The following is a 16,642-nucleotide window of genomic DNA, read 5'->3' as shown; positions in this document are numbered from 1 at the left end:
AACGCTCCTGCTAAGGAGGGCTGGGTGAAATGTCTGACAATGGAAATACTCAGGAACGCTCCCGCTAGGAGGGCCGGGTGAAATGTCTGACACAGGAAATACTCAGGAAGGCTCCCGCTAGGAGGGCTGGGTGAAATGTCTGACACAGGAAATACTCAGGAACACTCCTGCTAGGAGGGCCGGGTGAAATGTCTGACACAGGAAATACTCAGGAAGGCTCCCGCTAGGAGGGCTGGGTGAAATGTCTGACACAGGAAATACTCAGGAACACTCCTGCTAGGAGGGCTGGGTGAAATGTCTGACACAGGAAATACTCAGGAACGCTCCCGCTAGGAGGGCAGTCAGCATTGCCCGACTCGTGGGCCATGGCTGAGGTGGCTCTGCCGTCTCTCACTGTCGCAGTGGCATTGCCCCAGCGGGCACATCCTCCTGCACCGCAGCTCTTGCCATCTGCAGCCACCCACGGCAACGGCCTACACGTGAAAAAATACAAACACTAATGAACAGCCACTGAAGTTCATCCAAGCTCGTAACTGTTCATTGCCCACGCTTAGTTGTTTATAGAGAGGTAATTCGCTTACTGAATTCCAGAATAAAAGACAAACAAGTCACGTTATCTTGTTTTATCCATGAGATGAACACGTGTAATGTGGAGTTGTCAGAGCTTAAACAGCACTAAGAACAGTGCCACATCTGGAATTTAATTCTACTAAGTATCTTTGGTTTGTGTGGTACAAAATATGCACCAACATGTCGCCAAGTCTTCTGCTGGAGTCACAAATGTAGATGAAATTGTTTTCACAATTAATGTAAAGACAGAGTAAAAGATGACATTTCAATATTTTATTCAAGTCAGGTTTGGGTTTTTTATCCATTTTTAGTAGTGTCAAGTACAGCATTTTGGGGTCTAGTTCCACACAAAATGGAAGACTCTCTAAAAATGTACCCATTTAGTTGCTAAAAAAAAGTGGTAATAAAAGAAAACTCCGTTTTAGAATTAGTGATGCAACTATGTGATTGCAGTTGCAAAGACTCTTCCCTGGTTATGTCCATTTTACAAGCTTTTCATCAGTGCAAGGGGAAGGAACCACAACATGGGACAGGCAGTATTCGCTGAGTCACATCAAACCTCCTCCACAAGGACTTGGACAGGGTGGACAACCTAAAGCATTCTGGAGACAGCAGTAGGTGTGGGATAACCAAGTAAGACAAACCATTGATGAAACACTTATCTAAAAAAATAAATTTTGAAATCCCTTTTTCAGACAAGTTTGCACATTCCCTCACTGACTGAAACCTTAGGTGTCAGAACATTTTGCTTACAAAATGAACAGTACAGAATATAGCGGTCTGCAATTCCCAGGTTTTATAACACATTAACACATTCCTTGTGCCATCAATATATTAGTAGAGGTAATCAACACCTTCCTTCTTATTACATGGCAGCTGACAGGTGTGATGAGCAATTACATAAAGGAAAAAAGCTAAGATTTTTTATTTGTGATTTTGTCTCCACTTCTTTAACAACATCATTTTTAAAGCTTAGCTGTCTTTAACCAGGACTAGCAGGACAGATACGCAGCAACACTTGCACCCCAGACAAAACACTGAAAGGTACACTATTTTCTGAAGGTAGCTATGCTGTATTTTCAGATTAGCAATTGTGAAATCATTCCTTATGCTTCAAATTCCAGTCCTAGACCAAGTTTGTGACCCCCTGCATTGACGTTCTTGCCATCCAACAAAGTTGACAATGTCAGTTTGATACCTGCAAAATAGGAAAAAGGGAGAGAAAAGTCAATTTAAAACTTGGAATGAGCTGTATGTTCAGGAACTGCCATGTGTGTTACTGCTTTAATTTATTAGGTAGCCAAGTTAATGGGATTTGGCAGCTGGCCTTGGAAGGACTGGGCATTTTAAAACAAACTGCAGATAAGAAATCTTTCTGAATTATGAAATTTATAATAAACCATGATGATAGATTCTGCTTTTCATCACTCTGACTAATTAAAGCTCTGAGCCAATTCACTGCTGCTGGTCTACTGATTAATCTAATTTTAGAGTCCAGAATTATAAAAACCTGGGACCTTGATACATACTCACCTTTCTAAACCACTTTAAAATCTGGGTATGAAAAAGCCCAAGCCCCATATGCTGTAATATCTCATGTCAATCTGCTCAGTATTCTGGCAGCAGATTTATTACACTACATTAAAACCAATTTTGCAGCAGCAAGATTGTCCTCTTCCTGGGCCAGGGGACCTTGAGAAAGTCACATTTTTAGGAAGAATAAACTCAGTAATAAGAAGCCTCTGAAATACTAAAAATTTAGTTAGTTATCTGTGACACAAATAATTATAGACATATTTTATATCAACAGGAAAAACTATTTGACTTTGCCAGTGGACAGTGGTCTCTAGTAATTCCAATTTCAATACATATCCAAAATTAACAGAACAGTCCTGAGAAAAGTTCGGTTTGCCAAGCAAGAGCAATCTTACAAAACCCATCGTACTTTATCACCAAAAAGCTTCTGATATTTCAAGATTAAATTTATTGATTCTGACTTTTTTCTGCATAGACTTACCTGGCTTTAAAGTCTGAGTGTATCCTAACCCAATCAGACTGGAGTTGTTCACTTTAGCCTTAAAGGGAAACAATAAAGCATTATTTAGTAATAAATTTAGTAAGTAATTTAGTATCTTTCTTCAATATCCTCCATGCCTGAGAATTATGCAACAGCTTTTAAATATATTATAAAACAACTTAAATCTCAAAGAATCTACAGTCACTGTAGAAAAGAATGGGTTTATTAACATAATTGTTAATTTTGTCCAGACTGGCACAAAAACAATCTCAAAATAGTGCCCAGTAATACAATGAAACACTCTGTGCCTCTTTTAAGGAAAATCCAATAGCTGTGCTCTCAGGCTGCCAAAACCAAAATAAACAGATCCATGTGCCAACTATGCAGCACAGAACTGCATCAAGACCGTGCTCTGCTGATGGAAAGCCTGCTTTCCATTTCCATTACAAGCACTTATTTTCAAATGCATATAAATGTACATGCACAGAACTCACAGAAAAAGAGGCATCTGGGTCAATCTGATACTTGGCTGCTATTCCAAAGCGAGTGTTGCTATTTCCAGCTGTCCAAGCAAGATTCACAGCAGTTTCCAGTTTATCATTCACCTTCTGGTAAATGGAGCCGCCAAATTCCGTTCCATCATTCCTGGAAGGAATGCATTAGTGTAGTTTTAAACAGCACCCCAAAACAATCATCTTTTATTTTTCCAGTAAGAGCCGTATTTCCACAACATCCACTTACACCTCATTAAATATCCCTGTAACAACTAGGATAGAGACATTAGGCCAAATTGGTTATGAAGTTATTTTTAGATGCTTCAATTCATTGCAGATTGTTGTATTTCAACAAGTTCTGAAACTGAAAAAAACCATGACACACTATCAAAAATTAGACCAATGATGACAGCTTCCAATTTTCCCTTTCCTGTAGATGGGAGTCTTTGTAGCAGAGAGACTTCTTTTTCCCTGCGTGTCCCTGAAATAATTCTTTTCCCTGGCAAACGTCTCCTTGTGGCCTGAGAGGGCTGTGACAGAGCCCAAGTCATCCCAAAACTGCCATGTCAGCATGCTTTTACCAGACACAGAGGAACTGTATCACAAGTCAAGTTGCCAACTTATTGTGCAAGTCTATAGGCTGTTGCAAATTAATTCCATTTGCAACAGTCCTTATGGTAAGTCTGTGCTATGGTCTATGGAGTAGAAACAGAAGTGGAACTAATTCTGCTTTGCAGAGAGCACTGGCCCACAGCTGAATAATGAGTAGCATAACTTCCACTTACTACTGCCCCCAATGTCACCCAGGAGTAAAGTGTGGTAAATAAAAGGAAAAACATTAGAGCATGCAGATCACAAAAACAAGGCCAAAAGACTCCTAAAAGCCTTGCACTCCTCATAAACCAGGGAGCATCTGAATTTCCATTTTTGCTCATTTTCTTAAAGAGAGGATACAAACATATCGTAGAAAGCAGGCTTTAAACCCCAGGAAGATGTGCGGTTATTTCTAACTGTGAAATAATCTGGTTCCAATTATTAGAGTACACCAGACCTTTAGTGATTACAAAAAGGGGTAGATTTAGGATCTTTTCCCTTTTACCCCTTTGGTCTGGTATTCTTTAGTTGATAATGGTTGCACAAACAGTGGTGATATGCCTATTTTTAAAAGTTCAAGCAATAGCAACAGCCTTTTAAATTGTTAGAGCAATTCTTCCAGAAAAACACTACAATACTTACTTCAGATAAGACTGAAGCTCACATTAACTGCATGTGCTTGGCTCTCAAGAAAAGGAGGGATTAAAAAGGACTGAGGAGAGCTGGTTACACAGGCAGATTTTGTGCAAGGTTCCCACACAGCTCTGTCTTGACCTGCAACATTAGGGGGGGGGCGGTCTGAGCTATGCTTAATAAATGAGAAAAGTCATATTTAAAACTAGAAACTATCCAGCCCTACCTTCTGTTTTTATTATTAAATAATAATAATCACAACTTCTTTTTAACTCTAATAGTAATAATGGCACCTTTTTTATGCAGATAATAGCACTTATGTAGCTTAAAACGAAACAAAACAAAAACACTAGCCAGCTATGAAAATTAATATATTAAGGCACCCTTAAGGCAAGTAACTTGCTAGAGTCCCCAGCTGGTTTGTGTAATGCCAGAAACAAAAAAAAACCCCATGCTTCAAGCCCCACCTAGTTACATTATCTGCTCTGCCACAGCATCCCAGTGAAACACTAACCTGTGTAGATATAAAAAGCAAGAAGCCTAGTTAGGGGAGTTCCCCACACAACTCTTTCTGGGTTTATATAAAAGCTCTGACACATTTTCAAAGCTGAAATACATCAATCACCTAACTAATCTATTATTAACAATAAATAAGATTTTTATTTGTATCATGCATCTGTAGTTTTGTAGAGTAACAGCAGCCTGAGAAACAGACCCTCAGGAATACCAGAAACAGATCTGAGCCCCTGCTGCTGTTATGAGTTTCCACTGTTGCTTTAATTAAGAGTAATAATAACCACAGCATTTTATAGGGAAAGCCAATAATACAATGTTTTGAACTGCTACAGCACAACTAGGCTGAAAGTCACTGCGCTTGACGGAGTAATTTCTAACTCCTGGGTGGAAGGGGACCCCACATATTGTTTTGATGGAAGTTTTCTGCCCACATTTTTGTGCTTTGGCAATCCTTCAAACATACTGTCTGGGCTGTGGGGGTTCGATTGTTCTGTAAGGCAGCGGGAGCTTCCTAAACCAGATCGCTGCAAAACAGCACGAAACAGAAAAGCAGGCCTTTGAAGTAGCTCTAGGAAGGCAGAATTGCTCAGGCCCCAGATGGAAACAGCCTGGAATAGCTCTGCTACATGCAAAATATCCAATTACCCAAGGGCACGAAAGGGGGGGCTGGGAGAACGGATTAGGGATTGCCTAATCTTAAAAAACCATCTTCCCCAAAGGTATAAATTGTCTTTTTAGGAGGAAGGGGAGACAGAGAAATTAAGGTTTTTATGGAATTTGATCCTGGTTTCCCACTGTTGATACATTTGGAAAGGACAAATACTTGTGTAAATAGATTATTAGAAGTTGCAATACCAAATAAACTTTTACACAATACCCCTTCCAGTATTAAAACAAACCCAGTCCCTGTCTGTTCCAGTCACTCCCTTTTGCCTGTTCTTGTTCATCCTGTGATTAACATTTTCATCTACACATGAAACCACCATTTTGTTTCATGTTGACAGGTGTAAAAGGAAAGCATTGCTTTTATTTCAGCCTTCACAAAGACTATTTTTATAACTTATATATATAATTTTTTTTATTATTATTATTATATCACAAATGTATTCTAATAGTCCTTATCTGCTAAACAGACACTGGACCCTCGGGTGCTAAATGAGCTCCAATTCCTTCCATCATACACTCCCTCACCCACATAATTCAAAGAAAAGGTAATGCAGCTGAAAAAATACAGCTTGACACCTTTAATGAAGAATTAATTTCAAATTCACCATTCCCTTGTTCACCATTGCTGAACCTCTGACCCTTTCACTGTTTAGTTAAGCAGCAAAATCATTCCAAATTCCTTTTTAGTGCCTGCCTGCCAGTACTTACACATTAGTATGAAGCTGGAATTCATCAGTCTTATAGCCAACAGCGAAGTTGCTCTGGGTTACTCTAGACTTTGCTGTCTCAAAAGTCATTTGGTAGCCCGCCAGCCATCCCTCGTAGCCAAGCACGAGAGCTCCACGTATTGAAGGACCCGCAATATCAAAATCCATGTCACAGCCAACGTTGATATGTTCCCTTTTGTACCCAGACTTAATTTTAGCACTCTTTTTCCTAAAGAGAAAAGAAAGATATCATATCTTTGCAAAGGTCCATCTGTAGGTAGCAATTCCATCACATCACTTACTTGAACTCCGTGCAATAGTTCCTGAAGACAATGTGTGCATCCCTGGAGAGCCACATGACATGTCACCTTCTTAGCGGTCACCTTCACAAAATCCTAAGTCGACTACAGTGAATCCTTTGCAAATGAGCAATAAAATGTGGTGTGGTGCCCCACAAAGCACTTCTGGACTGTTTTCTGAAAAGCAGCTGCACACAGATGGGAAGTGACCAAACCATATCCTCATCTCCAATTGATACAGTGGTTTTGGAAGTTTGGAACATACAGGGAAGGAATGGAAACTGAAGAAGTTTACAGGTTGGCCACCAGAAGTCCTCAATAGTAGACTTGCTTGCCTGTCCCAAACAAACAGCTTTTGCCTGTCCCAGGCAAACAATTTTTAGATAATCCTAGTGAATTGGGTAATTTTATTTACTGTGACAGACATTAGGAAATCACTACTTTGCAGTTTCCTGAGGGAAAGTCTCTGCTGTGAAGCAAGCAGGCTGCTTGTGGCTCTGACATCCCCATTTCTTCTTTTGGTACTTTGTGAACTTAATGGTCACAGCCATTTACAGCCACCAGAAAGCTGCCAGGTTAAGGCAGAAATAAACTTTCCTGAGTCACCTGTTTATTTTTATACTATTGGGTCAGAACAGTATTTTCTCATGTGTCCTTAGGTTGATTTACATCAAGGGTGCAGACCCTCACAAGGCAAGAGAGTTACGTCTAATATATTCAGCTACTCTTATTTAATATTTTTTTATTCTCTTTTTACAGGTGTCTTCTGTCTTTGACCAAATCTTTACAGAAATCTTTCTGGAAAAGTTAGGCTAATTTGGAATTTAGAATCTTTCATGTCAGCTAACAAAAACAACCTCCAAGAACAGTATCAGTGCTGTATCAGACCCACACAGAGATTGATCTATTTTTTATTATTAGCTCAGACCCAGGGATTTCTTGTGTTTTGCAGAATCAGAAATAAAGTACAGGAGTGCCAAAAGCACTCATCTGCAACTTCTGTAAAAGTCAGCGGTACCTCTACCACCAATGTCACAGGGACAGAGATAAGAACACAGAGTGCTCCAAAAAATGACTTTACCTGATGAAAGATTCATCACAGTCAGTAAGTAATAAGGAGAGGGAGAAGAAGTCTCATATTCAGACATGGTGCACCACTGTCAAACTACACCAGGTCACACCAGGATTGAATCTCACTCCATTTGCCCACATTTAACAGTCCTCTGGAGGAAATCATAACTACAGTGTCTGTGAAGTGCCCAAGAAATAGTTCTAGACCTGTAACATTGTTCTTGAACAAGGCTTTTCCTTTTAATTTTTCTAAGAATCCTACCAGTTAAGAAACAATTATAGAAGTCTACATGAGATTATTTTGATTAACAAAAATATCTCATTAATCTAAAATTAGGAGTGGACTGAAAGCAGTTGACAATGCAGAACACAAAATCTAAAAGACAGTGTGAAAGCTCCCCTGGGACTATTACCCTCAGAGCCTGCAGTGCAGTATGCTGCTCTGGGAAGCTGATATGCAGAGTATTTTGACTCACTGGCAGCACTGCTTGCACAAAGATAATCAGGGGAAAAAAATAAACGAACATCTAGACCTACAGCTGCTGCTTAATCCCTCTGGCCCACATAAAACATGCATCCAATCACCATGTCAGAAATACCCATCCAGCACCGAGGCAAACTGTGGCCTGCAAGAATTCAGATGATAAATTCAGCTTGGGACAAGAGCCCAGTTCTGTGTCAACCTATCAGAGCTGTGGCCAACAGGCCCCTGGAGCTTGTTAAGCTCTGCATTACAGCTGACTTGTTTAGTGCTTTTATTAAGGCAGCAGCTCATCCTCTGACATGGCCAGAAATACACAATGCAGCAAAACCACAACTTTTTTCCTTCACTCTCTAATTCTAACTATAATTTTCAAGTAATGTGTTTAAGTTTGCTTGCTGTAGTTAAGGATGAAAAAGGGATCACTAACACTAAGACTTAAGTGAGATGTACTTGATTTTACCATACACTAGCTGATTATTATCAGCCTCAATATCTCAGGACAAAAAAATTAAAAATGCCTTTTTTGTCGCTTTAGCTTACTCACTTCTTACCCAGTGTTAGGAGAGAAGCTGGAGTCAAAGGTCAGCTTCAGGCCCCGTGCAAGCTGAACAGAAAAGAAATTCACTGGTTGGATTTCTAATTAGAGATCAGCATAAGTGAATTTGCAAATTGCTTTTTTGGAGCCAAAAATTACCTGATCTTCAAGAGTAATCTCAGTGCCTAGCGTGTTGTCGGTGTTCCACTTTTCTGTGAACATCAATCCATATTCCACCCATTTGTATTTTGTTTCCAAACTACCACTGACTTTGCTTGTTTCTGAGTTTGCTGAACCTGAGCTGGTAAATTCCTAAAAGAAGAAAAATAATTTATACATATATGTATTTGTCAATATATGCAATCAGGGAAATGCTTATACTTGTAGAACGTATCAGTCATTACAATTTGTTAAATATTAGTTCATATAAATAAAAATATATTTATTTTAAAAAGAGATATACAGTAATCACAAAACCACCACAACGTTTTGGATTTCAGTGTGCTTCCAAACTCACCAGTCCGTTTTCAGATCTTGTTTTCAAATCAAGCTTTATTAACCCAAAACCTAGAGAGTGAGTAAAAAATATGAGTCATATACATGTTGATTTGAAAAGCATTTCTGATTTATTTCTTAAAACTCTCTTCTGTGAACTAATTTAATAGCTAAAGAAAGGGCACAGTTATCAAACCATGTGTTTCTAAGAAGCAGCTTGTACTCACTTCAGATAGCACTTGACTAATGAATCCTATTGACCTCAGCAATATAACTGGGACCAAGTTAGGTAATAATACTTTTATTCACAGTGAGCAGCATTCTGTTCATAAGCAAACTACTGCCATAAGTGATCCTGCTCCTCAATACAAGGGCACAGCCAAAATACAGCACACCATTTTCTCTCGAAACCAACAGTTCTATGGGGAACAGGAAGAATTTTATCAAAAGAAAAATAAGTTACCCTCCCTTTCCAAACAGCAAGGGCAATGTGAAGCTGTGACTCTGTGGATTCTAATGGAAATAATTGGAGCATTTCTCAGGGGAAAGTAGTAAAATCCTAACAGTTTCAGGAATCAGGTAGACAGCAAAAAACCAAACTTATTTTGGCTTTATTTACCATATCCCTTGGTGAAAATGTCTCTGGCAGATTTGCCCAGGTCAGCATAAGCAGGTGGAACAGTCATTTTCTGGAAAGGAAAATTTAAGAAATAAAAAAAGGAAACTACAGTGTTCAGAAACTTACTTAATTCATTTAAGCAACAAGAAACAAGCCCACTTCAGCCCCTTTCATTTTGCATCCGCCACCCACCACTTAAATACAGCCTGAAGAAAGCAGCCATTGCAAAAAGTGTGATTTCACTTTGCTCAGGAGCCAGCAGCAGCAATGACCATGGAGTTGCCACTGAGGATGTGAAACAGGCTGCAGAGCAAATACATGTTAAAGAAAAAGAACTTTCTATGCCTTTCTGAAGAGTTAACTGTTGTTTTCTTATCAGTGTAACTGCACGAGTGAACTTATGGTTTTTTCAAAGCATTTCTTGGAAATGTTTTTCCTGTTTCTCGCCATGGATCTCTGCATTGATGTAGAGCATTAGGGCCCCAACTCATTCACTAAGGAAATGCAACCAGAACACACATCTATGGTCAGGAACATCTCTCTTCTCCTAATTCAGAACAGCAAATGGATAACATTTATGTCAGCAAGATCAATAAATGGTCATTCTTATGCTTCAGTTTTCTTTGACTTTCCTATCGCTGTTACTGGGTTAGGATGTCTCCTTAGACATTCACCTTTAATTGCTTTTCTGTGCACCTGAGAAAAAATGATCTTGCTGAGAAAAATTCGGACTTCAGGGAGGCCACCCTGTGAAGTGAGGCCATCGAGAGGGCAGCCACAACCCCACTTCAGCAGCAAAATGCCGACTGAGCTCCCTGCAAAGGCACAGCCCAGTGCTGGGGACACTGCAGGGGCAGCTTTCTCCACTGTGTTTTGTTTCTTAGGGATGCCCACGCTGCCATGGAAGTCCTCACCTTCCCATCCTCAGCAGGCCCTGACATTCTTAATTCAGTGGCCTCCTGCAAAAGAGACAAATGCATCCCAATTTCCCAGCCACTGGGAAAACTGTCTCACCATATACAAAGGAGAAAATAGGATCCTGAGAGGAACAAACCAAGCAAATCTCCTTTTTTTATCCAAGTACAATCATTTCTACTCCCATATTCAAATAAAGTCATTTCTTTAGGGGAAACAAAGTCAAGCTATCTGAAATGGTGCACGTCTTCTGTCTTTGTAGACAAGATTTCCAAATTCTACACAGCAAAGGAGATAAATCGTACTTATAAAGCTAATCCTCGCAATACCAGATGTTGCATGAAAATTCCACATTCACAAACATTTTGGCTATTCAAAAGTAATAAGCAGTTTACTACATATGCATGCAAATGCTTTTAAAACTGCCTGACATTCTTACTCCAGAGTATTCAATGTTAGCAGCAAACTACTCCTTTAAATCCCACACAAACCCACTAGCTCTGAACACGAGGGTGCTTTAATATCTCTCTGGCTGCAGACTGGGATGCAGTTCTCAGGCGAGCTCAGCATCCCATGAAGATCAGATAGGGACTTTCAGCAGTCACTCAGTGCCTCAAGCACTTTAGACAAGCTGGTACCTGTTCAAGCAGGATATTGCTACTGCATAAAGGAAGAATCCCTATCCTAGAGGGAACAAAACAGATCCGGTGGCTAAATAAAAGCCAACAGCCTTTTCAGAACATAAAGTAGGATACAAAGGCACGTAGTATGATGTAGCTTCAGTTGCAGACTACTTGGGTGCATGTCATTTCTTTCCAGTATTAAAATGCATCCCCAAATACACAACCAGCTAAAGAGTTAAAATGTATATATATTTTTAATTCATATTTCAAAACAGTTTTAGCTGCTTGTATTGGACCTAAATTTGTCTGCTTGGGTTTGTTTTGTGAAAACATAAAAGCGGGGATTTAATATTTATACACAAATTCAGCCTTAAAAAGGGGGGAGAAAAAGGGAAAAAACACCCAAAAACATAAGCAGAAAAAAACCCCTAAGAAAGTATTGCCATATTTGCGTGAGTAATTCCTCTGTTTGTCACTGAAGTCACTAGAAGCAGACACAATGCCCTGCTTGGAAATCACCCCCCAAAGTCAGGCAGCACTCAGGAGAGGGATGGCAGCAATCAGAAAGAGCTGTCTATGCACAGCAAATGCTTCTGCCTTGCCAGAGCAGCCCAGCCCCATGAGAACCCTCTGATGGATATTGCCATTTAGCATCATCAAAAATTAAAAATATTACAAATCTCTACACTTGAAAAATCAAATAAGCAATGCTTTGAAAGATAATGCACTGCTCTGCCAGCTGCATCTCGGAATCTATCAGATCTATTTTATCAAAACTCCCTTTGAGTCACTTCACAAAATCAAAATATTTTCTTCATAAACGAATGCCATATACTTTTGGGTTGGATTTTCTCAGTCATGTTTTTTGCTTCTCCAAACCCACGAAGCCAAGTTTTGTTCCTTGACGCCTGTGTATCCCCTCTGGCTGTGACCAGGCTCATCAGGTGCATGAGCTGTGCCAGGCTGCTCCACTGCTGCAGTCCGGGCCCAGAACAGTGGGAGACATGAGAGCTCCACTTAGACAATTACTGTAATTAGGGGACAATACTGAAAGCCAAATCCCTGCTGGTTGTAAGGCAAATCACGTAACACACAGAGCAAGGTGTTTAAAATCGCTGAGTGTGGAAAACACTAGGGGCTGTGTACTTGGTGGTTACCCTTGCTGTTGTCAGCAAGAACAAAACAAAAATTTTCTGTTTGCACTGGCTAATAAGAAGCCTCTTGTTTAACAGATGGAAAACAAAACTGATTACATCCTGTGGGAGTACAGGTTGTAAGACAAGCATGCTTAGCAGGGATTCAAACTCTTAAAGGATCAAGGAATGACTGTGGCCAAGTGCCCTTGCTTTTCACCAGTGGGATCCCTGCACATTAACTCAGATTAGGTTTGGACTGAAATGAATTCATTGCTTTTATCCTTGTCCAACTGTGCAAATAGCTCAGTGTGACTATGGACCTCAACCCGCACAGAGCAGGCCAAGTAGAGTATCTGTAACGTGTTCTAAGTGGGAAAACATTTTGGTTTTCTTGAATAAGAAACACCATTGCACAAGTGATGAGTGAAGAAAACCTGAAGTGAGGAGAGTGAGCTCGGAGAGCTGCTGTGAGCATACCTCCAAGAATGCATGATTTATAACTGCCACGGGGAGAAGTCAGGAGCTCCCTTTGGAACTGCAGGACCCAAGACACAGCCCCAGTGAAGATTTCATTACAGCAGGCCAAATTTGAATATTTTCCAGCATCACAGATGGCAAAGTTTTCACTCCATGATGCAGTTCTGAGCAATTAGGTCAAATTCAGTCCAAAAAGTAGCAAACCCATAGGGTACCCTGGCAAATACAAGGATTGGCTGCAACCAAAGGAAGACTCATCTCTGCTTGATAACTGTCATACATGCCTAGGTTCAAGCTTCCCTGCACATATTTATCAGGTTTATGATATTTACATGGGGAAAGGAACAATGTAAAAATTTAAGGTAAGAATCAAATCCATTATGAGAATAAAATTCCCATGAAGACAACAGAATTCTACCAGATTCAAGGCTAAGAAAGTAAAAAGGTTGGATTTATTCTTATCTAGCCACATTTTTTCCCAATAAATCTGAACTCATGTACCATTTTTGGATGGAGCCAGCAGTTCTGTACATTCCAGATCCCTGTCTCCACAAGCACAGAAAGATGCTACTTGCAGGGTGGACACATTACAGCTGCTGGGAACAGCTGGGAGAGACAGACAGCATTGGGTTATGTGACCAGATATAGTCTGTCTGCATGGGGAAAAACCCACACGAGGGTCTTTTGCCTCAAGGTTAAAAAGAATACAAATTTATTTGTCATTTATCTCCTTCATTAAAGGAAAAATTACTCCTTGCAATGAAGCGGCTTTTAGGTGCCTTTCTGGACCTCCAGCGTGGGCAGTGTCATTTCCCAGCCAGGGTCTGTTGTGTCACTACACCACTAAGGATGGGGCTTTGCTCTCAGAGCAGGGCCCGGCTCCCCCCACGTCCCATGGCTGGATGGAGGCACCAGCTCCACTTGGCACCAGCATCCCTGTGCAACATCCCAGGCTCCCAGGGGAGCTCGGTGCTGGCTCTGCACTTTGGGTTTTATGGTCCAGATCCCAAATCCCTTCAAGTCATGCCCACAGCCTGCTTCAGATCAGGTCCAGCAGCCTCATTGTGCAGAGATTTAAGAATACACTTACCCATAAATACATGCACAGTCACACAGAGGTCAAACATCAAGTCGGGCACATTCATGAGGCTTTTGAGAAGCCAGTAAAAGCACGTGGTTTGTAAATACTCGGCATTATTAGACACAATACTTAACAACACTTTTTGTCCCAACTTGCTACTGTGCCAACATCATATAATCCATGCACCATTATGACTCAAAATTTAAGATGGGGAGTCCACAATTTCTTTTGTTGCAGGCATTACAAAGCCATGCAGTGTCTCTGTGACACTCAGAAGATCTCAGCCTTCCTGCTGGAGCTTTGCCCTGGAACTGCATGCACGATGGAGCAGATTTAAAGATGGGTTTATGCAGTACCTCTGTAGCCCAATAAACAGAGGAGCATAAAGGGAAAAAAACCCTTAAAAACACATGTAAATATTATTATTTAGACTATACTAATTATGGAATTAAAGAAAGAGACAGCCTGCTCATAATTTTATGGGTATACATTAAGAACTGCAGTGTTGTATGGCAACCCCGTATTAAACTATCACATGTAAGTATCAATTAAGTGGACTTGGGTGATGTTGCAGCTTGCAGTAGCTACTGTAGTTACTAAACTGCAAGGGAAGAACAAAGAACCACAGTCCCTACACGTTAAATTAAACAGTTTCTGTTAAGTACCTGCGGAGGAGGAGAAGAGCAGTGCTCCTGTCCCACCCCAGCATGGCAGGGCCCAGGCCAGTGCACGCCCAGCAGCACACTCAGGAAGGGACACGTCCCTCGCTCCCAGCGCCACTGCAGGAACACCCAGCACCAAATCAATGGAGATGAGTAATTAAAATGGAATTTTGTCTTCCAGCACAACGTGACAGCTCACGCAGAAGAGGAGCATCTGCCACACCAGTGGATGTTCTTCCCTACCTGCAGCAGATGCCAAGCCCACGAGGGTCTGAGCTGTGCATCCTGCCTCCATCCCAACAGTGCCAGGGCTGGGGACATCCTCCAGCTGCTACAGCAGCCAACAGCGATGCCCCCATACCTTCACACCCCCCCCCCATACACCCCAAAATGTAGGCAGGAAGAGAAGATGGATCAGTGCAAACCTTTGATGGAGAGTGCTGGGGGGAGGCATTATTCTGGAATGCCACTGCAATAGTGCAAAAGCTCATTTTTGACAAAAATTCATAGGTGAAATGCCATAAGAAAGGGGATTATTTGACCATCTGCTGCACCCAACAAAACAAACTGCAACACACCTCTATCCTCACTAAGCCATCTGAGAAACAAGCTGAGATCTGTTTCTGCTGGAATCACTATAAATATTCCCCAGAGACACAACCCTGCATTGGTCACTGATGATGAGTCAGCTCCACTCCATTTTCTGAAAAATTTGTTACCTTTTTTTTTTTTTTTTTTTTTTGCAAATACATAAAGGCTGAATGACTCAAAGACCTTTCCCCCCTCCAGCAAGAGTTGTTCCCAGCAAGGGTTGTGACAAGGCAGAATCGAGGCAGATGCTGCTGTGGCCCGCACAGTGCTAGGTACGGGAGGGGAAAGCAGAGACACGGGAATTTTTAACCTGACATTACTACCCACAAGTAAAAAGCTACATTCTGAGAATAAGCAGAATAAAATGGAAGAAGAAATCAGTCCGGCTGCTTGGCTTGAGGCTTTGGGTTTTAGTACATATCAGAATGAATTTGCCAACCCGCAAGAAGGATCCCGGGGGTGCGGAGGAGCGAGGTGAAAGGGATGTCAGAGCCAAGACCCGGGCAGGTACACCACCTTCGACCTTTGCTCCCCGGGAAGGAGCAGAACGATCCCGCTCGCCGAAGCGCTCGGCAGGAGCCGCACGCCCGCCGTGGCCCAGTGACCTTTCCGCTCCCGTCACGGAGCCAGCGCTCGGTTCATTGAGCTCGGTTCACTGAGCTCGGCCCTGCGGCATCCCGGGATGCGGCGCCGGGACCCCGCCGCTCCCGCTGTCCCTCCGCCCGCGCCTCCCCAGCGGGCCCCCGCGTCGCTACGCCCGGCGTTACGTAAGGACACGCTTTTACCCCCGTTCCGACGGGCCGCGGGTGGGCGAACCGGCCCGGGGCGCTGCGGGCTCCCCCCGCTGCCACGCGTGACCCGTGACCGGGGCCCCGCCGCCCGCATCGCCCCGCGGCTCGCAGGGGGCGGCCCGGGACCCCCGCCCGGCCCGGGACAGCCCTACCTGCCCCCGCCGCGGCAGCTGCGCGCTCCGCTCCGCCTCGGCCTCCTCCGGCGGCGGCTGCCCCTGCCCGCTGCCCCTGCCCGCTGCCTCCCCGGGCTCTGCGGCGGCGGCGGCGGCTGCGTGACGGCGGGCGGGGAGCGGCGGGGCGGGGCGGGGCGGCCGCGGCGGGCGGGGCGGCCCGGGCTGCGGGGCCGCTCCCCGGGCACCGCGCCGGGGGCTCCGCCGGGCGGACCCCGCTCCGCGGCGGCACCCGCACGAGGGACCGCAGCGGCTGCGGCATCGGCGAGATGCGCCGGGGCCAGCCCCGGTGCGACCCCGGACACCTGCAGCCGCCTGGGTGCCAGGATCCCCAGCTCTGCGGGAAACCAGGCGAGGTGGCTTTTAAAGGGCCCTGCCAACCCAAACGATGCTGATTGATGAAAGTCCACGGTTAGTCTGAATTAGCCAAATTAGAACTGCCTAGACTTCAATTTAGAATTTAATTCTAACTCCCCTTCATGTTAAAATTTCAGTT

The 16,642-nt window shown here is 42.9% G+C and overlaps 1 protein-coding gene across 1 annotated transcript; it reads right to left on the bottom strand.

Annotated features, from left to right (window-relative positions):
* Window positions 1-828: 828 nt before the first annotated feature.
* On the bottom strand, window positions 829-16,264 carry VDAC1 (voltage dependent anion channel 1). Its single transcript, XM_040078342.2, has 9 exons — window positions 16,129-16,264; window positions 9,701-9,770; window positions 9,104-9,153; window positions 8,746-8,898; window positions 8,603-8,655; window positions 6,199-6,426; window positions 3,082-3,232; window positions 2,588-2,645; window positions 829-1,768 (listed from the first exon to the last, which is right to left on the bottom strand). The coding sequence occupies exons 2-9, from the start codon at window positions 9,765-9,767 to the stop codon at window positions 1,677-1,679; spliced, it is 852 nt and encodes a 283-aa protein (XP_039934276.1). The 5' UTR covers window positions 9,768-9,770; window positions 16,129-16,264; the 3' UTR covers window positions 829-1,676.
* Between the last annotated feature and the right edge of the window lie 378 nt (window positions 16,265-16,642).

This window comes from Hirundo rustica, chromosome 14, assembly GCF_015227805.2.
Source record: "Hirundo rustica isolate bHirRus1 chromosome 14, bHirRus1.pri.v3, whole genome shotgun sequence".
In the NCBI taxonomy this organism is placed as follows: Eukaryota; Metazoa; Chordata; class Aves; order Passeriformes; family Hirundinidae; genus Hirundo; species Hirundo rustica.
The sequence above is the reverse complement of the archived record's forward strand: the minus strand, read 5'-3'. Positions and strand labels throughout refer to the sequence as shown.